Raw genomic sequence first — 24,540 nt, 5'->3', positions numbered from 1 at the left:
CAAAGTGCCTCTTCAATTAATTTCCATCATATGTGTATTTTTCTAACTCTGATTTTATGAAGAACTCCACTTGTTTAAATTATACCCACCGGGCTTGCATGTTTCAGCAACAGTTAGTGCACGGTATTCCTGTGTGCTCAAACCACATTTCAGGCACTTGAGTACATAATCCGACATGACACGCGAGTGATAGTGTAGTGTAATACTGCACTCCAGGTAATAGAGGTGTCAATTACTCAAAATCTCCTTGCTTTTCTTGTGAATGTAAAATAAACCATTATAGTACAAGTTGTGTAAGCGAGTCTATTTATTGTCAATAATGTCATGACCAACACTGTTTCAAAACTAAAATAACAACTGATAAAACAGAATATAGTCTCACTCGTTGTTTACAATTTTGGCAGATATTGACTTTTGCATTTCTTGCATTACAAGGACCCCACTTGAAAAATATCTAACTATATCAGATTTGCTCTGCAATATCCTCAGATTATAAAGGGCAAAATGAGAATACCTTGTTTGGAAAGCAAGCACAGGAAATGAAAAAATCTCATTCCTTAAGATAATTTTATTTGAGGATTTAATGTAATTATTGATTAGACATATTCAACTTCTCTATCTATATCACTTCACTGTATATTAAGTAATATTGTAGTTATCAATAATTTATATTTTTCAGATATCATATACTAGAATCTCAAATTCAATAAAATATTTGCAAGGAAATAAAGCTTCAGCTTAACCTTAATTGAGAGTTGAAGACTTTTTGTCTTAAAGTCAGCAGAAATAGATCTCCGCATACATAGAAAATCATCACACCTCACATCAGTTATCATGCTCCCTAATTTATAGAAGGGCAGATTAACTAGAATAAAGGTAATTTCCTCAAATGCTACAAATTCAAGGCTTGTATGTTAATATGAAAATAGGTATCACAAAATGCTGGAGTTACTCAGCAGGTCAGGCAGCATCTAGGAGAGAGGGAATGGGTGACGTTTCGGGTTGAGACCCTTCTTCAGACTGATGTCAGAGGGGCAGGACAAAGAAAGGATATAGGTGGAGATAGGAAGACAGTGGGAGAACTGGGAAGGGGGAGGGGGAGAGAGGGACAGAGGAACTGATATGAAAATAGGAATTTCCTAAATGTGCTGGTGAGACTAGTGTAAATGCAAAATATTTACACAGCCAGTATCACAGCAAGCAAGATTAGACATCAGTTTGGGTTTCTATCATCGTGCGGTAAACAGTTTAATTCTTCAGTCAATCATTTCTGCACCTTCACCGCCCGTAGCATCAACAGAAATATGTAGGTCCTCCAACATCTCTGCGAGACTAATGCGGGGAGCACCGTCATCATCAGTGTCACTTTCAACGGGAACTTTTGAAGAATCTGCACATAAAAGTCATTTGTGTTTACTGTAACCACATTTATTACTATAATTGCTATTGTATTTCAGTACAATGAAGTTTCAAACAGAATAGTCTGAATACTCAATAAGTGCGACGTCAAATTTACAAGTAAAAACAAAATTCCAGATACTTGAATTGAATGACAGAATCTATTATAAATATATTAGAAGAGGGTCGCAAGGAAAAGTGATCTTGCCATCATCTTTAGCGAACAAGTGAGGTATCAGAAAGACTGAATTGTAACATTCCCATATTTAAGGGTCTTAAGGAAAAGGCAGGGAACTACAGGCCAGTGAGTCTTACATCAGTGATAGGTAAAACAATGGGGTAAACATTTTTGGGGATGAGATTTGATCTTTTGGAAAGACAAGGACTTATTAGGGAGGGTTGGTGTGGTTTGATGCATGGCAAATCCTTCCTCACAAATCTGTGTTTATTGAGGAGGTTAGCAAGAAAATTGATGAAGGCACAGCTTTTGACAAGTTCTGACATGGTGGAGTAGTCAAGGCACATGGTTCAAGAAATTTTGGCCGTAGACTATCACTATCCTACACACTGGGGACAATTTAACTATTTTTCCTGAAGCCAATTAACCTACAAACTTCTACGTGTTTGGAGTGTGGGAGGAAACCCGAGCACTAGGAAAAAACCCACACGGGCACAGGGAGAACATACAAATTCTGTACAGGAACCCACGGTAGTCGGGATAGAACCTGAGTGTCTGGCACTGTATGGCAGCAGCTCTACTGCTGTGACACTGTGCTGCCCTACTGAAAGTTGGAAAGTTAGGCAGAACGGTGGCAGATGGAATATAACACAAGAGGTTGTGTTATATTGTGTGTTATCAATATTGGCCAGACATATGCAGTCCATGGCTGTGACCCAAGAAGAGCTGATGTAAATAAGGATTTTGAGATGCAAGTTCATAACTCCCTGCAAATGGCGACACAGGTGGATAAGACAGTGGCGGTTTTTACGTTGCTTGCCTTCACAGGCAGGGGCATTGAGCATAAGATATGGGATATAACTTTGCAGTCGTACAAGATATTGGGCAGGACACAGTTGGAATAGCGTGTTCTGGTCACCACACTAGAGTCATGCAGCACAGAAACAGGTCCCTCAACCCAAGTCGGCCATGCTAACCAAATTGCCCTATCTATGCTCGTCCATTCATCCGCGTTTCGCCCATATCACTGAACATTTTCTAACTATGTACCTGTTTAAATGTTTTAAGTATTATTGTACCTGCCTCAACTACTTTCTCTGGCAGTTCTATCCATATACCCATGTAGGCTGGCACGGTGACACAGCGGTAGAGTGCTGCCTTACAGCCCTTTGAGGGCCAGAGGGCCAGAGACCCGGGTTCCATCCTGACTATACGGAGTTTGTACGTTCTCCCCGTGACCGCATAGGTCCCCCCCCGCCCGAGATCTTCGGTTTCCTACCACACTCCAAAGACGTACAGGTTTGTAGGTTAATTGGCTTGGTAGAAATGTAAATTGTTCCTAGTGTGTGTGTGTGTGTGTGTGTGTGTGTGTGTGTGTGTGTGTGTGTGTGTAGGATAGTGTTAGTCTACGGGGATCGCTGGTCAGTGCGCCGAAGGGCCTGCCCCACACTGTATCTCTAACCTAACCTGAACCCATTGTGTGGATAAAGTCAGGTTCCCTCAGGTTCCTATTAAATCTTTCCCCTTTCATCTTAAGCCTATGCCCTCTAGTTAATTACATGGCCCTAATACCCTTTTATAAATATATTTGAAAAGGGTTGCAAATGAAAGAGATTCTGGCATCATCTTTAGCCACGGGTTGAGGTACCAAAAAATAATTTCTCCCCCACGACAATATCAGTGCTATTGACTTCCATGTCACCACATGCAGTGATCTCAATCCGATAAATGTTGACATCAGTGCTATTGACTTCCATGTCACTACATGCAGTGATCTTAATGTGAAACTTACCCCGATAAATGTTGACATTTTTTCTAATGACATCATCATCTTCAAGGTCTTCAAGGAATTCTAAGTATTGCCTAGAGTAAACAGAAATCTATATTAGTTCGTATTCAGTGCTTCATCTCATAATAGCACACATTCCATTCTCATAGTTTTTTTATATACAAACACCAATACAGAGATATTATTTTTGTTGAGATTAAATATCTTGTTTAAAAAGCCAGTAGTATATTGCTTCGAAGCCGTACTGTATCAAGAGTAATCGCGACATTTTCAACATACACTACACACGGCTATTTCTTGGCACTCTTCAATTAAAGAAATTAGCTTGAGCGTTTAGGCCAAACCCAGTTTGTGAAGATGGCTGAGCAGTTAAAACTAATATGTTCCAACAGCTAGATAAGTTAGTATATCATTACACCACCCTAATAATCAAAAGGTTATGAGCCCAGCCCACCCCACCCTGATAATTTCTGAAAATTCCAGAAACCTATTCATTTGGGACAATATCAACAATGAAGATTACCTAATTTTGCTTAAAAAACTGTTGATTCCTGCTGCCTCTTCAGTCTACTTTACACTTGACTTCAATAGTTCACCATTTGACTGCATCACAGGAACAAGAGGCCATTCCGTTGAATGTGATCGATCTGGGCTTCAATACTATTTCCTCATCTCTGCTCCATAAATCTTAACACCCACCAAATATTCATCATTGAGTTTCAAACATTTCAACAGTTGAGTGACTTGTAAGCATTTTGGGAAGTAATTTCATTGAAGGCTTGATTCCAACATATTACACCGTCAGAATTTTTTTCCAAATCCATTACTCAAAATAAGAGTTCAGTCAATGCAATATGCAACTTAATTTTGAATTCCAATCCCTTTGACATGGAACCTATTATTATTGTAAGTTTTACATATTTGTCACATTTTTAATACCTTTAATTTTTATACTAGTTTGTAGTTTCTCAATTTTAATTGTCTGATTTGTTTTCCCACTATATAAATAAACATTCCCCAATTTAGACTATACTGCCATTATTTAGCCTTCGATGGTTACATCTTTTTATACTTTTCTGTTCCGGTCTAAACATTCTTACCACATAACCTTGTGTCAATTACAGTCTTGCATTCGTAGCTAGGTACAAAATGTTGGAGTAACTCAGAGGTCAGGCAGCATCTCTAGAGAACATGGATAAGTGACTTTTCGGTCAGGATCCTTCTTCAGACCCGAAGCGACCCAAAATGTCACCTTTCCAAGTTCTGCAGAGATGCTGCCTGACCCGCTGAGTTACTCCAGCATTTTGTATTCGTAGCAATTCCTTTATCCAAATCATTAACATTTATGACAAAAATCTCAAACCTGCATTCAGATCCCTGCAGAACAGCCCTTAATCTGGGCAATCAAAGAACATTCTTTCTTTCTTCTAACTTCTACCTTTTCAATTCTAAACAGTGTAAAAAATGTTAGCTCCTGTTGCAAGCTTAATTTTGCTAACAATTTCATGTCCTGAATAAATACATCCGTGATCCACATAGATCACTTTCAGATACTCTTACTTCAACCATTCTTGAGCATTAGATCAGACATGACCCCCTTTAAAAAAATCCATACCGACTCAAATCAACTAGTCCAAGTGCTGTTTTTTCTATTCCTTTCAATAAAGTCCAGTAACTTCAGATGAACATAATTGATTCAATCCCTCATTCCTTGCTTAAATAATGCAAGAGACATGCGCAACTTTCAATCCAACGATGCAATTTTTAAGCTAGACAGCTGTAGAAAACTAAGACTAACAAAATTACAATATCTGAACTTCTGTAACATTTATGGGAGAATATATAATTTTAAATATTATTACATCAATAACAATGAACGTAATATTTACTCTGTGCACCCCATGCTGTAAATAGTTATAAATGAAATTTGAGGGTAAATAGTAAAGCAGACTATACTTTTCATCCCCTGTTCCCACGTCATTGAGGTCTTTATCCAGTTCTTTAAGCTTCCAGTTTCTACGATGCTGCCGTCTTGCCCGATCGTAGCTCTTTTTCATTAATACCTATAGGATAAGTACATTGGTAAATAAAAATAAATAATTGACATGTTATTATATTTCCAATTTTATGCAGCTAAAATCAGTCCATCCAAGATCATCCTAAAGTTCAATATTTTACAGTTGGTTCAAAGCTCTTCACTTTTTTAAAATTAATTTTGTGCATCTAACAATCATTGTCATCTCATTTAGACCATCCACAAGCAAAACCACTTCCAAACTGTTTGACAGTGGACAATAATGGCTGCAAAGTGGGAAGGATAAAGTGATGAATAGTGTGTTTAAGAGGTTTTAAAGAGCTTGTTGAAAATTTACCAAGCAGCAAATTTGAAGCGATCCCCAATCTATTCTGTTCATGAATAGAACGATTTTCTTTAAAATATTAAATATTACAAAATGGTGTTTTGATCATTGTCATAACTAATAAAATTCATTGTTTAGAAGATAATTAAGATTAAATATATTAAGAATAAGGGGTAGGCCATTTAGGACTAAGATGAGAAAAACTTTTTCACCCAGAGTTGTGAATCTGTGGAATTCTCTGCCACAGAAGGCAGTGGAGGCCAATTCATTGGATGTATTCAAGAGAGTTGGATGTAGTTCTTAGGGTTAACAGAATCAAGGGATATGGGGGAAAAGCAGGAACAGGGTACTGATTCTGGATGATCAGCCATGATTATATTGAATGGCGGTCCTGGCTCAAAGGGCCAAATGGCCTACTCCTGCACCTACTTTCTATGTTTAATTAACAAAATATTTCTATGCTTATTTCACAAGGATAATTCTTACCACATCAGGAACTCGTTGAGGATTCATTTTATTTACATTTTCATCATTGAGATTTGAATTAACCAGATCAAACCTAAAGTCAAAAACAATGCTGTTTAATTTAATGTTTCATAGGCACACACTCAAACAATTCCCTTCTTATTACAAGCACATTCTCACTAAGAGCACAATACCATGCAAAGCTTTTGGAAAATGAACATGAAATAATAGTGTATGAAAGAAAACAAAATTCTCAAGATTTAGTATATGCAGATGAAATATGTTTCAAACTCAGCCATCCAAGGACTAGTCTTAAACGATAATGCTTCATAGTTCGCCAACTTTATAAAGGAAATGACTAACCCCAAGACCAGGTCACCATGATTAAGCAAATGACCTAAATGAGTACGACAATAGTATTGTTGATTGGTGTTCATTTCAGATGTTTTTTGTACCCAGACTTCAGCCAATGTATGCTAGAATAAAAATGTGAAAAAAACATTAGAAATAAACTCACAACACAAGTAGTGTGATAAAAGACATACATTTTGACAAAACTACATTTTGCAATTTTTGTTGACTAAAGAGAAGCAATTAAATATTACAATGAATTACATTAGTGAAGCTGTCCTTTATCAATTAAGATACCCAAAATGTCCAGAAATAGACTTACAACTTGTATACACCTGCAAGTGCACAAGTTTATAAAGCTATCAATAAGTAGTTGACAGCAACCAATGCTATAACTCTTTAATTTGGGATTCAACAAAAATGGTAGTGCATCAGAAAAGCATCAGCCTTATTACACTGAGAAGACTACAGCGCAATCAGATAAGAACTAATTGATTTTAAATTTCTGTTGTTAGCTTAGTATAAAACAACTACATCAACTGAAAAGCAGCAAAAAGTTATGTCTATAGCTATCTCTCATTTAATTCTTGCAGAAACAGGATTTGACAAGTATTGGGGTACAAACAAGTCTCTCAGTCTGAAGAAGGGTTCCAACCCAAAACATCACCTATTCTTTTTCTCCAGAGATGCTGCCTGACCCGCTGAGTTACTCCAACATTGTGTCTATCTTTACTGTAAACCAGCATCTGCAGTTCCTTCCTACACCACAGTCTTGGCTGGCCAAGCTTATATGAAGGTAGAATATGCATCACATTATCAAAATTTGAGAAGAAACTTATGAAAACAAATCTTTCTAATTTCAGTTCATTCTTTTGTCATATATCTAAGAAACCAAAGTCTAATTTGCTTCCGGTACATGGAATCCAAAATACCGCACGGTTGTGGAATTTGTGAGTAAACTATCACAAGGACAGAACAGAGGCACTCCTTGCCTAGGAGGCAAATAAAGAGAATCAGTATTGGCATTTAGTTATGAGAAACAATGTTCCAGAAATTCAGATTAAGTAAAAGGCAAAAAAAGGCAAAAATTAAAATGATCAATTAAAAGGAGTGCATTGGTCTAAACTATTAATTATGTCCTTGATCCAACGTTTTAATGAAGTTGATATTGAGTCTCTACTCCATCTCCACCATTCCATAACCCAGGATTTTGTTAACCACATTATTATATTGTACCTCATCCAAACACTTTCTCAAAATTTACACAGACAACATTCACCTATATATCGGCACGACCAAGCGCAGGCTCTGCGATCGTTTCGCTGAACACCTTCGCTCAGTTCGCCTAAACCTACATGATCTCCCAGTTGCTAAACACTTTAACTCCCCCTACCATTCCCACACTGATCTTTCTGTCTTGGGCCTCCTCCATTGTCAGAGTGAGGCCCAGTGCAAATTGGAGGAACAACACCTCATGTTTCACTTGGGTAGCTTACACCCCATTGGTATGAATATTGACTTCTCTAACTTTAAGTAACCCTTGCTTTCCTTCTCTCTCCCCATCCCTCCCCCTTTCCAGTTCTCTGACCAGTCTGATTGTCCCTCCGATTACATTACATCTGTTTGCTTTGTTGTCACCTTCTCCTAGCTAACAATGGTCTATTCTACATTTTCCTAGATCTGCATTTCTTTTGATCTCTTACACTTCCTTATCTCTGTAACTCCCTCTCCGTCTGAAGAAGGGCCTCGACTCGAAACATCACCCATTCCTGCTATCCAGAGATGCTGCCTGTCCCACTAAATTACTCCAGCATTTTGTGTCTATCTATTGCCTGGTATTACCCATTTACAATGGCATTCAAGTTATTAGTAAAGTTCTATACTGTTTCTCGGACAAAGATGTCAAATTTGCCATTTTCTGATCCTCTGTTTCTAGGAAAGATTTAGGCAAGCCCTTATGCTATCTCCACCCCCAATTCCTTCAGCAACTTGGGATGCAAGGCATCCAGCCCAGGCAAAATATTCATTCAGCAGAGCCAGTCTTCCCAATACATCTAACCATCACTTTCACCCCTCCACTGTCTCTACCATCTGCTGATGCTTTGTTAATATCCTGTCGCTATGTACAAAATAACAGTATTATGAAGTGGTTATTAAGCATTCAGCCCTTATCCTGCACAGAGTAAGTGTTCCTTTGACCAGAGTCCACGTCGACCATCATCCACCCACCTACCAACGTGCATGTGTTTGGGACATTGTGTTTGGGACATGGGAGGAAATTGAAGAACCCAGATGAAACACATACGGTCACAGGGTGTACATGCAAACTCCACACAGCTGCCTACTTACCTTGGTAGATTTTGTGCCTGCACCAGGAACATTCTTGTTGTTTCCAATTGTTTCAATGTCTATCACAATAAATTCCTCCAGCTGCCCAGGTTGAAACAAGCTGTAAAAAGGGTGGCGCCAATAAGTGGAACCATCAATTTCAGCAACTATAACAAATGAAAAAGTAAATTAGTACATCTGTCGTGGCATTCATCTCCTTACTGTGGAAAACGGCCATTTAAATGATAAAAGTGGCGTTAAAAACTACCACAAATAAATCCGGGTTCTAATGGAGTGCATTGTGAATGTAATCAAGTGATTAAGACAACACAATGGGAGAGAGAAAGATGCTCAGGAAATACGACCTCATCCACCCTATATTTACAAATTCTGCAGTTACTTTAATAGGAATTTATCTGATTACTGTGAAAGCATATCAGAATCTGATCCAAACTGTACCTTTTGCTAGTACTGCGTTCACCAATTGGCTTTTCTCTAATACATAGTCTTCCACACTATAAATGCAATGATACGCTTCACCGGTTTAAATTATTTGCTGGAAATGTGCAGTTCTTACGAAAGTCAAAATTCTGCTGGATTATTATAACCTTAAATTTGACTCTGCCCAATTCTTAGATAGATACAACCATTGAACATTAAGGATACAGAATGGATCGAATCTAAAGTACTGTGACCTGTGAATTCCTAGGCCTGGTAAGTTGATTTTAATATCCAAACCTTTGTTAAATAATAAAACCAGTAAATGAGTCACAAAACAAGAGTAAAACATGGTCAACAGCAAAAGTTGTCACTCAGTGACAGTGTGTACCTGTAATACCACATATCTGTATGTCAAGCAGTAAGTGGTCATTTAGATTCTCTAAATCTGTCAAATGATGATAATGCTTTATTGTTCCTATATATAGGCATACGTTCCTATGTACCTAATACAATGAAATTCTTTGTTTTGCAAACAATCCAGTAAATTCATACTATAGATAAGCACATTTATGCTGGGTGAAACATTTTTGGTCAGATTGACCAGAGAGCATCTTGGCGCTCTGCAAATCCAATTATTTCCAATAACGCACATCATCTCAGATAGGGCCAAACAACAGACACCTTTTGTATCAAGCTTATGCAATATCTTAACAAAACAAAAGTATCCATATGTTACATCCCTACACACCATCAAAAGCCAACCATTTTACTAAGTCAGGTGGAAAGGAAGTGGTGGAAACAAGGAATTTCAGGTGCTGGTTTAGAAGAAAAGACACAGTATGCTGGAGACACGAGTCAGGCAGCATCTCTGGAGAACATGGATGCATAACGTTTTGGGTCGGGAACTATCTTCAGACTCTGAATCTAAAGAAGGATTGCGACCCGAAACGTCACCTATCCGTGTTCTCCAGAGGTGCTGCCTGACCCACTGTGTTACTCCAGCTCTTTGTGTTTTTTCAGGTGGAAAGTAATTCAGCTCAGACATCTTAGTGTCTCCTAACTTGAAAAGGAACAATTTGTTTAGTTTTCCCATCATGACATAAGAAGCATGGCAGCTGTTAAGAACGGAATCATTTGATACTTTATCATTTGCACAAAGGGGAAAAATACAAACGGTATCCTGCTCTTGCAAAAGCAATCTGTCTCCTAATAAACATTAAATTTTAACTGTACTTCCATGCATGGCCACAAGATGCCATCTTACAAGAAATATCAATCTGCAGATCTGAAAAGTTCCAGATGTCACCAGTGATGTAAATAACTAAGATGGCCTCTGTGCAAAGAGTTAACACTGAAAGATCGGCTTTACTTGTAAGTGTTGACTCTCAAGTAGCATTTTATTACTCTCCTGTTTGTAATTATTTCCTTTCCATTTAAAACAAAATTGGACGAGTGTGGGAAATCTCCCCACTTATGTTGTAGCAATAAATTCGAGCTAGGTTAGTTTACAATATCAAGCTCCACACTAAGGGAGTTGCCTCTACCCCACTCCACCTCCCCTACTCTAGCTAAGCAAGCATGCAGGCAATCCCTGATTTTCCTTCATCTTTTAAATTGGTCGTTTCTGTTTTTGTCACGCTTAGCCACCCTCTCTGTCCAGATCCTATTCTTACAATCATGATTTTTTGTCCCATGTGGGTGCAATTATTCCCATTCTGATTTATAAACTGCAGTTGATTTTATTTAAATACAATGCAATGAGGGGTCAGCTAGTGCTGACTATCAGTTTGAGCTAAATACCATACTTCCATCAAAGTGTATTAAACATGATTGGCATCAAATCTATTTCATAGCTTCTTCTGTCTTTTTGTTTGCACTTTCAATTTTCAATGATAGATGATTCCATCCAAATGACACATCTGAATGGAAACCCGTTGCATCATGACTGTTGTCAAGTCCGTTGTGATAAACCAGCATCAAATTCAGTTTTAGCATTGCAATAAATTAATCATTAGCAGCCACGGGGTGGCGCCATAAGTGGCAGCCTCGCCAACAGCCTGTCTTGTCCCTTTCTTCTTTTGTCGTTTTTAGTCTGTTTTATTTATATGTTTTAGTGTATTTTTAGTTTTTGTATTATGTGTGAGATGGGGGGGGGGGGGGGGGGGGGTCAGGGGAAACTTTTTTTGTCTCTTCTCTCGACAGAGTTGCGACTTTTTCCGTATCGTATCTCCGTCTGCACTGTAGCCTAATATTGTGGAGCTAACAATCCTTTGTTAGGGATTGTCTTCAGGAGCTTCAACCGCAGGAGCTACGACCGCCCCGATCACGGGAGCCTCCACCGTCCCATTACGGTGGTTTCGATCGTCGAATGCGGATGTTTCTATCGCTCCGACCGCGGGAGAAAAGGAGGAAGAAGGTAAAAGTTATCTGCCTTCCATCACAATGGGGAATGTGAGGTCGCCAAAAAACAAGATGGACGTGCTGCCTGCGCTGGTGGGGACTCGGAGGGATTGCCATGAGCACAGTGATCTCTGTGTTTCCGGTGACATCGTACCATGAAAACATCCTGGAGTCTGGTGTGAGTGTGGACGGCTTTCTGACTGTTTGGGTGGACAGGGACTGCAGAGAGAGCGACAGCGGTCGGTACAACTCTGGTCACATCACGGTGATGGAGCGTGTGTGTGGCCCGGACATTGAACTGATGGCTGTGGGTTTCCGCTTATGCTGTGTGCCCTAGGGATTCTCACAGGCCGCTGTGCTGGCTGTTTATGGTTAATCTTAATCTTTATGTAGTTTTGTATCTTGTTGCCTTTTTGGTATGACTGTATGGCAAATCAAATTTCTCTGTACCTCGGTACACGTGACAATAAAGGACCACTGAACCATAGAATCCTTTGAGTGTCCATTCAAAGGAAATTGTAAATGATTAAAATACAGTAATGTTAAAATGTTGAAGTAAATACAATCAATCTATCCTTCAGCTCAATCCCTGTTGGCAGTGTTCACCGATCAGCCAAAACATTATGACCTGATGAGCCAAAACATTGTGACCACCTGCCTAATATGCTGTTGGTCCTCCGTGTGCAGCCCCATATGCAGCAGGGTGCGATGCACTGTGATTTGTGACACATTCCTCCCGTGACCACCATTAAAATGTTCTGTGACTTGTGCCACAGTAGACCTTCTGTCGGTTCGGACCAGACGGAATAGCCTTTGTTGCACTCGCGCATCGATGAGCCTTGGGCGCCCAACACCCTGTCGCCAGTTTGTGGTTTGTCCCTCCTCAGACCACTGTCGGTAGGTACTCACCACTGCTGACCGGGAGCACCCCACAAGCCTTGCCATTTCAGAGATGCTCTGACCAAGTCATCTGGCTATAACAATTTGGCCCTTGTCAAAGTCGCTCAGGTCTTTACTCCTGCCCATTTCTCCTGCATCCAGCACATCAACGTCAAGAACTGACTGTTCACTTGCTGCCTAATATATCCCACCCCCTGACAGGTGCCATTGTAACAAGATAACCAATGTTATTCACTTCACCTGTCAGTGGTCATAATGTTTTGGCTGATCGGTGTATATTGATAAATATTGTTGCCCAATAACATACGTGCCAAAGCACTAGAAAAGGCACAGAGGAAATTTATCAAGATGGCATCTGGACTGGCGTATTTCATTAGGACAACAGATTGGCTAATCTGGAATATTTTCTTTAGCTGAGATGAGAGTTAATTGAGGAACACAAAATAATGAGGCTTGGATAAACTGATCAAGAAAACTACCTCCCTTAGTAGAGAAGTCATTAAGTTGGGGGAGTAAATTTAACATAATTGGTCAGACAAGGATCACATAAGAGTTGATGATATTTTTTATTCCATCAAAAACACAAGGGGATCTAGATCTTGTGGACGGAAAAAAAAACAGCAGAAAAAACAGAAACCCTCATCACATTTATCTGATGCACTGCAATTCTCAAGGCTTTAGACCAGTGCTTCTTAAACTATTTCAGTGTCATTCACCTGTGAGTCTTTATCACAAAATTTCATTCACCACTGACTAAATTTTTGTATATTTTTTTGTCATTTTAGTTTTATTCTCCCTTGTGTATAATTTTATATATATTACGTCATTCACCCCTCTAGTTTCAATCACCCCAAAATAATTTCATTCACCCTTGGGTGAACCATTCATCAGTTTAAAAAGCACTGTTTTAGACCAAGAGTGATAAAGTGGGATTAGACTGGAGTTTTCTCTCAGCTGGATAGAAGTTCCCTTCCTGTGCCATAGCTTTTCTAGCATTCAATTAAACTATAAATATGAGGCAAAAGTAGTGTATAAACTTACTCTGTAAACTAGAAGGGTCAATGAGGTGCATAGCACTAGTCACACGGATGCAAACACATATCTGACTCATGTTTCCAAGGCTCTGTGCTACACGCGGTGGCAAACATACCAAATTATCCTGTAAAAGGAGAAAACAAAGTGGACTGAAGACTTCAGCAAAGACTCTGGTGCAAAATGTGCAACATTTGCTTTTTTCTTTAAAGTTCAAATTTGAAACTGAGTTACTGGAAGTATCAGCAATTGAAGCACAACCTGATCAAATGTTTACATGCAAATGACATTTGAAATCTGCTTTTAAGCAGATATTATTTCCTACCTTGCAGACTGGGACAATTTCCATAGAGAAGGTACTTTTATAATTGTAGCTATTACTGTGGACATCGTGGGAGATAAGACGCTGAGATGCTTTGTACCTTTGAAGACATAAAACAGATATTTGTTTTGGAATATATAAAAGAAAACCCCAATGTATTTTCCAGAAAATATACATTATATCCTCTCAAAAGATGATGATCAGCATACGAGGGGAGCTTAAACATGATAAAACAGGTTTACTTTTACAAATCCCTCAGGGAAAAGAGCATAGTCATTAAGGAAGAGTTTACAAAGGATGCCTGAGGACAATGACCTTTCAATGGTTCAGTGATGCTTTATTTGTCACGTATGTAACTACACAGTGAAATTCTTTCTGCATCTTATACATGTATGTTTTGCCGCCATTTCCAAAGTCCATAATTAAATTTGACATTTGATAGGCCATGCAAATCCATTAATACCTGTACCACATTTAACGCTTTGAAATTGCTCAATGTTGCATGCAATATTTTAATACCTACTTGCAAGGAACTGTACACTGTAGGAAGTCCACCATCTTCTGGGCATGTTGTTTAGTACCGTAATAGAAATCGAGACCATCTAAAAACAAAACTCTTGTCAGCGCCGATTATTTCAAATCATTCAAGTATACAATCCCCAAAATTGAACGAAGTTAATATTCTTTTCTTTCTACAGATGCTGTCTGATATGTTGTTTTTCCTGCATATTCTGTTATTTCAGATTTCCACATTTTACTTTAAAGAAGCATTTTCACCCAAATCCAGAGAAATATTGAAAATTTTAATTGATTTTGATTTCCCAGTTAATTTCAAACTGTGTTTCTCAAATCTGTGTTTCTCAAACTTCATTCTTTTTTATGCTAATATAATGCAATTATTACATCAGTATTTGATATTTTATTTCAAAGTTGCCCATTTCTGTAAATTTAATTTTCACTTTTCAAAAGTTTTTTTTAAAAACCCACAATTGTATCACTGTCTGCTGTACCCATAATTCTACTAAGGCACATGAGAATTTGCAAGTTGTTTGTAGAGACAAAACTCAATGCCCTTGGGTCACTTTCCATGGGAATCAGAGGAAACAAAAGAGTCTCAGGATTCCCAGCCTAAATCATAAACTTTCTACAGCCATAAAGCTTACACGTGTTAACTTTGGAAATTATTTAGGACTCGGCTCTTATATCTTCCGTGATCAAATAACCAGCAAACTGCAATCCCACAACTGGTTAAATCAACTTGATCAAGGACTACATCTACAGAGGACGAAAAATTAAGGGAACACTCTCCGATATTCCTAGGTACTAAAGATTATTTCGTAAACATTCAGTTACCGTGGATTTCCTTGACACGAAGTGTGTTTTGATGTAGCTTATGTTTCAGGATTAATTGTTCCAAGTAATAAAAGGTTTTCTTGTGTGTGGTCTAGGAATTCCAGAGAAAGAAAGGAAAAATTATTATTATATTAATTTTATGTAAAACAGTCAAAAATATATATAATTCCGTTTCTTCGCTGCATGATTTAATGAAGTACTTTTAGAACACTTTTATTGAATGAAAGTCAGTTTCACTGAAAAATGTCCAAAATAAAATTTATACTTCTTTATCAAATTATAACAAAAGGCTTAATTTTGTCAATTATTGCATTTGTACATGCTGATTGTGCTCATAGTTAAGTATCTTCTAGTACATATTTTTGTATTTACATGTACATTTATAGAATTTTACAAAATGAAGTGAATGTTTATACGTAGAGATGTAAATACTTCACATCACCATCAGATTTAGAGATACAGCGCAGAAACAGACCCTTCGGCCCACCGGGTCCGCGCCGCCCAGCGATCCCCGCACATTAACACTATCCTACACCCACTAGGTACAATTTTTACATTTGCCCAGCCAATTAACCTACAAACCTGTACGTCTTTGGAGTGTGGGAGGAAACAGAAGATCTCGGAGAAAACCCACGCAGGTCATGGGGAGAACGTACAAACTCCGTACAGACAGCACCCGTAGTCAGGATCGAGCCTGAGTCTCCGGCGCTGCATTCTACCGCTGCGCCACCGTGCCGCATTTCTCAAGGTTTCTCATTTTCCACAAGAGAAAGAGGCACGGCTGGAGGAGCTGATGACTTTTAACACAGGGTGGTGGGTGCATGGAACAAGCTGCCAGGGGAGGTAGTTGAGGCTGGGACTATCCCATTGTTCAAGAAACAGTTAAGACAGGTACATGGATAGGACAGGTTTGGAGGGATATGGACCAAGCGCAGGCAAGTGGGACAAGGGTAGCTGGGACATTGTTGGCTGGTGTGGGCTAGTTGGGCCCGTTTTCACACTGTATTGCTCTATGACTCATAGTGCCTGGTCGATCCTGACCTTAGATGCTGTTAATGTGAAGTTTACACGTTCTCCCTGTGACCTCTGGGAGCACACCAGGTGCTCCGTCCAAGTTCCTCCCACATCCCAAAGATGTCTAGGTCTGTAGGTTAATTGGCTCTGGTGTGTCGGAAGTAGATAAGAGGGATCACCTCGGATAATCTAGTGGGACCGGGTGATCGATGGTCAGCATTGAAGATATAAGAAAGTGAACTACAAGTAAACTAGTGTAGTAATTAGTGCTGCGTAAATAATATTAAATCTCTACACTTAATTATGGCATTCCTAAGTGATTGGATGTTTGCACACACTATAATCCTCACCTTGCACCCAGCTGTCTTATCTAACTGAAAAATCATCAAGAGTTGGACTCCCTTACCCAAGCCAGTTTGAGGTGGAAACAGTTTAGCAGGCTCCAGGGAGCAAAAAGGATTTTTGAAAAATGCATTAATTTACTCTAAATAATTCAATGCACTTTAATTCTCCTCCGTATTTTTTCCAAAAAGGATTTTTCAACAATAAAATCAGAAGGCTGGACACAGTATTCTGTGTTAAAATGTGTTTCTCTCATCAACATTCAATTACATAAACTGAGACATACATGTGCAAACGTGTAACCAAAAAGGGTTCAACCCTTGAAATCAGCTGGGAGATGGAAAAAGTCCAGCCAACATTCTGCTTTTAAGTTTTTCTTCTACGTTGTAGAAACAGCGATCACCCCATACACTAACACTATCCTACATACTAGGGACAATTTACAATTTTACCAAAGCCAATCAACCTGCAAATCTGTACGTCTTTGGAGTACGAGACAAAACTGGAGCACCCGGAGAATACCCACACGGTCACAGGGAGAACGTACAAACTCTGTACAGATGGCACCCATAGTCAGTATCAAACCTGGGTCTCTGGCGCTGTAAAGCAGCAGCTCTATCCCTACGCCACAGTGCCGCTCCATCCGCTTCAGATCTTCCAACAACCAGCAAAATAACCTTGCACATAAAATCTTGAGTAGCAGTGTACGCAAGTTATAACTCAAAGTTCATTCTGAGTCATAACATATTTTACAATTGTTGCAGTAAATAATGTGTATTTAATGGATACTCATTACATATACATCAACACCTTTTAAACATTGAAGTGCTATTAATCACACTGTAGTACGAATGCATGTTGCTTTTGTACATTTAAAACAGCAGTTTACTCACCTTCTGTCGGACCTGCACCACTGCTTTCCAATAGTCTTTAGCTTCAACGCGGTGGCAATCATCACACATCTGTGACAAGATGACAAAATCTACCACAAACACCTGCTGCAATATTGTTCCGCTCATTACCTGCACACAAGACTTGCTGTCAGAAAATTCAAACTATGCTGAGTATTGTATACAGCAGAATGACAACTATAAATGATTTAAGTGGGACATAAGGCCAGAATGTTGTCCTCAGTCAAAGGTTCAAGACATCCAGGAAATAAAGGCATTCAGCCAGGTCAGTAACATCATAAGCTGTGTACCATGCGTGTGCCATCTGACCGGGTAAAGTAAATTAAGAAAAAAGTAAATAGACAATAGAATAGACAATAGGTGCAGGAGTAGGCCATTCAGCCCTTCGAGCCAGCACCGCCATTCAATGCGATCATGGCTGATCACTCTCAATCAGTACCCCGTTCCTGCCTTCTCCCCATACCCCCTCACTCCGCTATCCTTAAGAGCTCTATCCAGCTCTCTCTTGAAAGCATCCAACGAACTGGCCTCCACTGCCTTCTGAGGCAGAGAATTCCACACCTTCACCACTCTCTGACTGAAAAAGTTCTTCCTCATCTCCGTTCTAAATGGCCTACCCCTTATTCTTAAACTGTGGCCCCTTGTTCTGGACTCCCCCAACATTGGGAACATGTTTCCTGCCTCTAATGTGTCCAATCCCCTAATTATCTTATATGTTTCAATAAGATCCCCCCTCATCCTTCTAAATTCCAGTGTATACAAGCCCAATCGCTCCAGCCTTTCAACATACGACAGTCCCGCCATTCCGGGAATTAACCTAGTGAACCTACGCTGCACGCCCTCCATAGCAAGAATATCCTTCCTCAAATTTGGAGACCAAAACTGCACACAGTACTCCAGGTGCGGTCTCACCAGGGCCCGGTACAACTGTAGAAGGACCTCTTTGCTCCTATACTCAACTCCTCTTGTTACGAAGGCCAACATTCCATTGGCTTTCTTCACTGCCTGCTGTACCTGCATGCTTCCTTTCATTGACTGATGCACTAGGACACCCAGATCTCGTTGAACTCCCCCTCCTCCTAACTTGACACCATTCAGATAATAATCTGCCTTTCTATTCTTACTTCCAAAGTGAATAACCTCACACTTATCTACATTAAACTGCATCTGCCATGTATCCGCCCACTCACACAACCTGTCCAAGTCACCCTGCAGCCTTATTGCATCTTCCTCACAATTCACACTACCCCCCAGCTTAGTATCATCTGCAAATTTGCTAATGGTACTTTTAATCCCTTCGTCCAAGTCATTAATGTATATCGTAAATAGCTGGGGTCCCAGCACATAAAGTTCTTATGAGTTGTGAAAAACTGAGAAATGTATCTACAAACAACCTATCTAATAAACAATCATTCGATACGAGTACAATTGCACCTTAGACAGTTCAAATTTGGCCAGCATAGGCTAAGAATAATTCCACGGAGATTCCGTGCTCAAATACGTATGGAAGCAGTATGGGACGAATCATCAAATCTCAGCTTTGTAGATCAGTAAAAGAATGAACATTTTAAAATGTCATTTTTAACCACTTTTCAAGTTTCTATTCAAGATCCATCGTGACATTTAACATCAGAGTGAAAATGTTACTTCATGATGAAATTGTAATTTAAGCAAAAGATCAGATTTCGCAGTCCTCAAACAATGAATTGATGGGGATTGAAATTACTTAAAAATAACCCTTTTCTCACCTCCTTTTGAATGGTAAGCTTGACCTTTAACCTCTTGGAATGAGGCTCTGTCCAAATAAAGCCTGCATCTATCAGTCGCACCTGAATTAATGGAAACAGTGTTGATGTTGATAATTAAAATACCTCAATGATCAGTTTTGTCCACTGATTGATTTTCTATACAGAAGCACTAGTCCAAATTTACAGCATCTGAGGATAGCACAAACATTCTAAAATGAAGACCTTAATCATTTAGTTCATTGCATCATCTTGCAATGTCAAAATACAAATATTATTCAGTCTGCCAATTTTCTCTCATGTTCAGAAACAGTCAATTTGACAGTTGTATGCAATCATAAACCCTGCTAAATATTGTTCCGTTCATCAAAATATAATCTAACATTATTTACATGAGCATTTATAGGATCCAGTGTGGGAAGCATTACATTTGTCACAGAAAGACCATGAGCAACAAACCTGACTGACTCTCTTTACTATGTTCTTAGAAACGCCCAAAGGAGCTTTAACAAATTTACTGCATTTATTGTCCCTCCAATGATGATCAAACAGAAAAAAAACACAAATCAAATGGAAGGCTTGCTCAGTAAATTTGAGCAAGTCAATTAATCAGGCACTAAAAAATGCTGTAATGTTAATTGTTATGATTAATTTTAAATGACATTTCAGAGAAAAAAATTTAAATGCATATTACATACTAATACCTTGGTCAAAATAATTTGGATTATTTTCATTATAAAATAGAGAAACGCAAAAGAAACAGTTCTAATTTTGAAACAAATAGATTTAAGGATTTTTTTAAGTAGTATCAGGTGTAAGCTGCACTCTGAGTTGAAAATGCTTTATGATTAAAAGGCAATCTGCTGAAGCATCTTCAACTTGACAATTGACTCTATTTCTCTTTGCACACAAGCTGACTGAACTTCTGGGTGGTTTTACAAAATATAACAAATGGGTTAAATTGACAGCAATACAATTTTAAGTATAGCTGACACCAGAATTGCCCAAAATTAGTCTTGTGGTGAACTGCCAGCATCTGTCACTTCCCTGAAAACAACTCGTCCATTGAAAAGTTATTTCCTAATCCAAGGAAGAGTACTGCAAACAGGTATTGCTGAAGAGTTCAGCAAGGCCAGAAAGCATGCATGTTCTGACTCTATAACCTTTAATCATCTCTTTGTAAAAGGTGATTCTGACAATTACTTGAAAACTGCAGAATAGAGATGGCTTGCTGTTCAGCTATCAACCAGGCTCATCTTTTAAAGAAAAATCCTCAGCCCGGACCCTTTCAGCAGTGATGTACAATAGACGATGATGCCCAAAATTAGCATTTCACCAGTCTATACTGTGTGCTCCGTGTGAACAAAAAGTGTCAGAATAATAACTTCCCTCTTTCTCGTGGTTCTTAGCATCTTTTACATCAGTCTCATCTCTGAGGTTTTTTATAGGATGAAATCTGTCAGCTGGCAGTAGTTCAGTAGTCAACCTAAATATCTTATTTGCTACTAATCAATAGAAAAACTGGGAAATGGACAACTTTACAGAGTCACTATACATAAAGTGATGTGTAGGAATGAACTGCAGATGCTGATTTACACCGAAGATAGACACAAAATGCTGGAGTAACTCAGTGGGACAGGCAGCATCTCTGGAGAGAAGGAATGGGTGACGTTTCGGGTAGAGACTATTCTTCATAAAGTGATGTCACACTGGAGAGCTTGTGAGTACTATTAAATATTGAGAAATCAATTTTGTAAACCAACACATCAACTCCCTCTTCAAAAGAAGTCAATATTGACATTTTCTAGTTCTGAATTACAAAATATACAATCAGAAATCATGTGGGATCAATAACCAGATCTTTCAAACAGATAAGAAATTACTACTGCTTAATCTACGAAACACAAGTATTCTTTGACTGCAATTAAATAATGGTTCTTAAAAATAGAACCCAAGATAAAATAGCAAATTTGCCAGATTACCCAATCTACTAACTTTGCTTAAAGGGGACTTCAATTTTTTAAGACACAATGTTAAAAGTTCTCTTGATTCCAATACACATTGCATCCAAGTACCAGGGGGTTGAAGATATCTGTGGAGATAAAACAAAAGTTAGCATCCAAGTTCATTCATCTAAGCAAGCATGATGGATTTCAGCAAGCCAGGCTTAATTTGGACATGCAACATGGTGAAATATTTAATCGTACATCAAATGCAGTTCATTTAAAAGAAACACAATGCAAGGTCGAAGTTACACAAGTCCAATAATTAAAACCAAACCTTTTAATTATTTTTTTGCTAATATGCATCCATCATAATTATTTTGCTTTTAACTACAAACACATAACACAGAGAGAATGCCGTTTACAGTTTTAATTTTCATTGGTATAACTACTAACTTGCTTCCACAAAATCATAGATGCCATTGTATGAATAAAGAGTTGGGGTGAGGGGAGAGGGGGAAAAAAAATTGCTGATCTCCTCAAAGTCCAGAATTTATTACAGAAATCGTAAATAAATCCTAATAATTGCTTAATGGAAGCAATTGTAGATTACAATGAATGAAAACAAATTTCCTGAAAATGCAAATATCTACAAATGTATTTATAACATTTATCCAAGGTATGAAAATTAAGTATGTTTTAATCTGTCAATAATACTTTTGAATTTGTGAAATCATGTAATGATTTGCATTTGACCATTTATATCAAATTAGACATTTTTGTAGAAATTAATTTGTAGTTCTTGACAAGAATAACATTTAAGAACTTTGAAAAAGCCAAGTAGGTCAAACCATTTCAAACTCATCTTCACAAAAAATCGTACTAACCCTCTAAAAGCCTAAATAAGTAGATGATAAATCTGAAGTTTTCATGCTCAATTTGATAAAAAGACATTGCTATATTTTTAAACTCAGATATTCAGTAGGCTTGAATTAGCATTTAAAATAATCATTTTGAAATACCTGCTTAACTATTAACTCTCCATAAGACCAGATTTATAAGTGTGTTTATCTTAACTGAAAAGAGCCATTGTAAAATAACCAAAATATTCCGTCCGATCAATGCTGAAAACAACTTTTTAAAAAAAATTAGTACTATAAATTCAAACCAAGCCTCTATGGATAAGAAGTGGCAGTCAAGTAATTCTAGGGCCTGCATCGATTTAGGGAAGACACAATTTATTTGATGGACGATATCATTAAAATTTGTGCTTTCCCCTGTCCTCATATCCACATACTTAATAAACCAGGTCTTGTACAAAAACAGTTAAAATCTGCAATCATTACCTTTCACATTGCTTGCAAAAATGAACATTGACTTGTTTTGGGATTCCTTCTGTGATATCAACTTGGATCCGCAAGCAGGCAACACACATATTTGCAGGATTTGGAGATATGGGAATACCGCACTGGCAACATAGGCTAAGAATGAATGAAAAACAAATTAATTTGAATATATCCAAGGGTTTCTACTGACAAGACATTAAGTAGCAACATATACCTTTTTATGTTCTGCAAAGAGAATTGGCAAGACTAAATCTTTCAAACTTTACCAATTCAGTAAAGCCCCTTTTTAATATTTAACTATAAACGCTTACAATATGAAAGACAAAAACAATACAATGTTTCAGATGACTTCAGAAAACATTACTTGAATAACTAATTCGATGCTTAATTTACAAATAAGTTGTCAGGAATTTCTTAATAATTTATTTATTTAGGGATGGCAGAGGTTGGAGACAAGCACTGGACAAGTGAATGGTATGTTGGCATTCATAGCAAGAGGATTTGAGTTTAGGAGCAGGGAGGTTCTGCTGCAGTTGTACAGGGCCTTGGTGAGACCGCACCTGGAGTATTGTGTGCAGTTTTGGTCTCCTAACCTGAGGAAAGACGTTCTTGCCTTAGAGGGAGTACAGAGAAGGTTCACCAGATTGATCCCTGGGATGGCGGGACTTACATATGAGGAAAGACTAGATAGACTGGGCTTGTACTCGCTGGAATTTAGAAGACTGAGGGGGGATCTTATAGAAACATATAAAATTCTTAAGGGGTTGGAGAGGCTAGATGCGGGAAAATTGTTCCCGATGTTGGGGGAGTCCAGAACCAGGGGTCACAGCTTAAGGATAAGGGGGAAGTCTTTTAGGACCGAGATGAGAAAACATTTCTTCACACAGAGAGTGGTGAGTCTGTGGAATTCTCTGCCACAGAAGGTAGTTGAGGCCAGTTCATTGGCTATATTTAAGAGGGAGTTAGATGTGGCCCTTTTTGCTAAAGGGATCAGGGGGTATGGAGAGAAGGCAGGTACAGGCTACTGAGCTGAATGATCAGCCATGATCTTATTGAATGGCGGTGCAGGCTCGAAGGGCCAAATGGCCTACTCCTGCACCTATTTTCTATGTTTCTATGTTTCTAGAAATATAGAAAATAGGTGCAGGAGGAGGCCATTTGGCCCTTCAAGCCAGCACTATTATTTAAGAAGAAGTTTGGAGCACCTGAAACACCGTGGTATGGAAGGCTAAGGGCAGAACACTATAAAGTGGGATTAGCGAAGACTATAATAATGCAAAATTATAAAGCTGGAAACACTCAACAAGACAGGCAGCATCTGGGGAAAGAGAAGACGATAGAGAATGTAGATACTGGAATCTGCAACAGAATTCTTCCAGCAATCTGTTGCTCTGCGAAAAGAGAAGCAGTAAAGGCATCAGGTCAGATATTCAAGAGACAGCACATGCTGAAATATTGAGAGCATATTGAGGAACTCAGCAGAAACATGGCGTAAAATTGCTGCAAACTCTCATCATGTCAGACAGCATCAGTGGAAACACTGCTGTGTGTTCGCAACTATTTCAGGTCTAGTTTTTTTTCTTGGTTTACAGATTTGGAGTTTTGGTTTGGGGGGGGGGGGGGTTAAGTCAACGGTACTAGACAGCAGGCCGATGGCAGGTGGCAGGGGCACTTACATGTGGCTCTGGGTGGTGGCGGCGGGCTGCTCCAGGTACTCCATGCCCACTGCTGGAGCTGCTGGTCAGTCAGTCAGTCAGTCAGGTCGGCCCCTCTCCTCACCACCTCACTGCTGGGAGACTGGAAGACCAGAGGGTCTTCGTTCAGTTCCCTGTTGGCCCCTCCGCTCCCACACTCGCTCCTTCCCTCACTCACTCCCGTTCCCACCCTGACTCCCTCGTTCAGTTCGCAGGCCCCTCGATCCC

At 38.9% G+C, this 24,540-nt stretch overlaps 1 protein-coding gene across 1 annotated transcript; it reads right to left on the bottom strand.

Moving 5' to 3' along the window:
* Positions 1-288: 288 nt before the first annotated feature.
* nmd3 (NMD3 ribosome export adaptor) lies at positions 289-24,540 on the bottom strand. The gene is made up of 15 exons (XM_078410871.1): positions 24,295-24,540; positions 22,619-22,753; positions 21,325-21,421; positions 19,333-19,413; positions 17,567-17,695; positions 15,318-15,408; positions 14,488-14,566; positions 13,968-14,064; positions 13,652-13,769; positions 8,891-9,036; positions 6,554-6,666; positions 6,212-6,284; positions 5,322-5,428; positions 3,369-3,439; positions 289-1,390 (listed from the first exon to the last, which is right to left on the bottom strand). Exons 1-15 carry the CDS (start codon positions 24,336-24,338, stop codon positions 1,257-1,259), a joined length of 1,515 nt encoding a protein of 504 aa, XP_078266997.1. The 5' UTR covers positions 24,339-24,540; the 3' UTR covers positions 289-1,256.

This window comes from Rhinoraja longicauda, chromosome 13 (assembly GCF_053455715.1).
Source record: "Rhinoraja longicauda isolate Sanriku21f chromosome 13, sRhiLon1.1, whole genome shotgun sequence".
Taxonomy (NCBI): Eukaryota; Metazoa; Chordata; class Chondrichthyes; order Rajiformes; family Arhynchobatidae; genus Rhinoraja; species Rhinoraja longicauda.
This window is presented reverse-complemented; position numbering and strand designations above follow the sequence as displayed.

Excerpts from the sequence above, each read along its gene's own strand:
- nmd3 (XM_078410871.1), bottom strand. The coding sequence starts at position 24,338 with ATGGAGTACCTGGAGCAGCCCGCCGCCACCACCCAGAGCCACAT. Across the intron at positions 14,567-15,317 it reads TCGTGTCAAGGAAATCCACG|ATGGTCTCGATTTCTATTAC; the intron begins GTAACTGAATGT and ends TTTTGTTTTTAG. Across the intron at positions 6,285-6,553 it reads CATGGTGACCTGGTCTTGGG|GTTTGATCTGGTTAATTCAA; the intron begins GTTAGTCATTTC and ends TTTTGACTTTAG.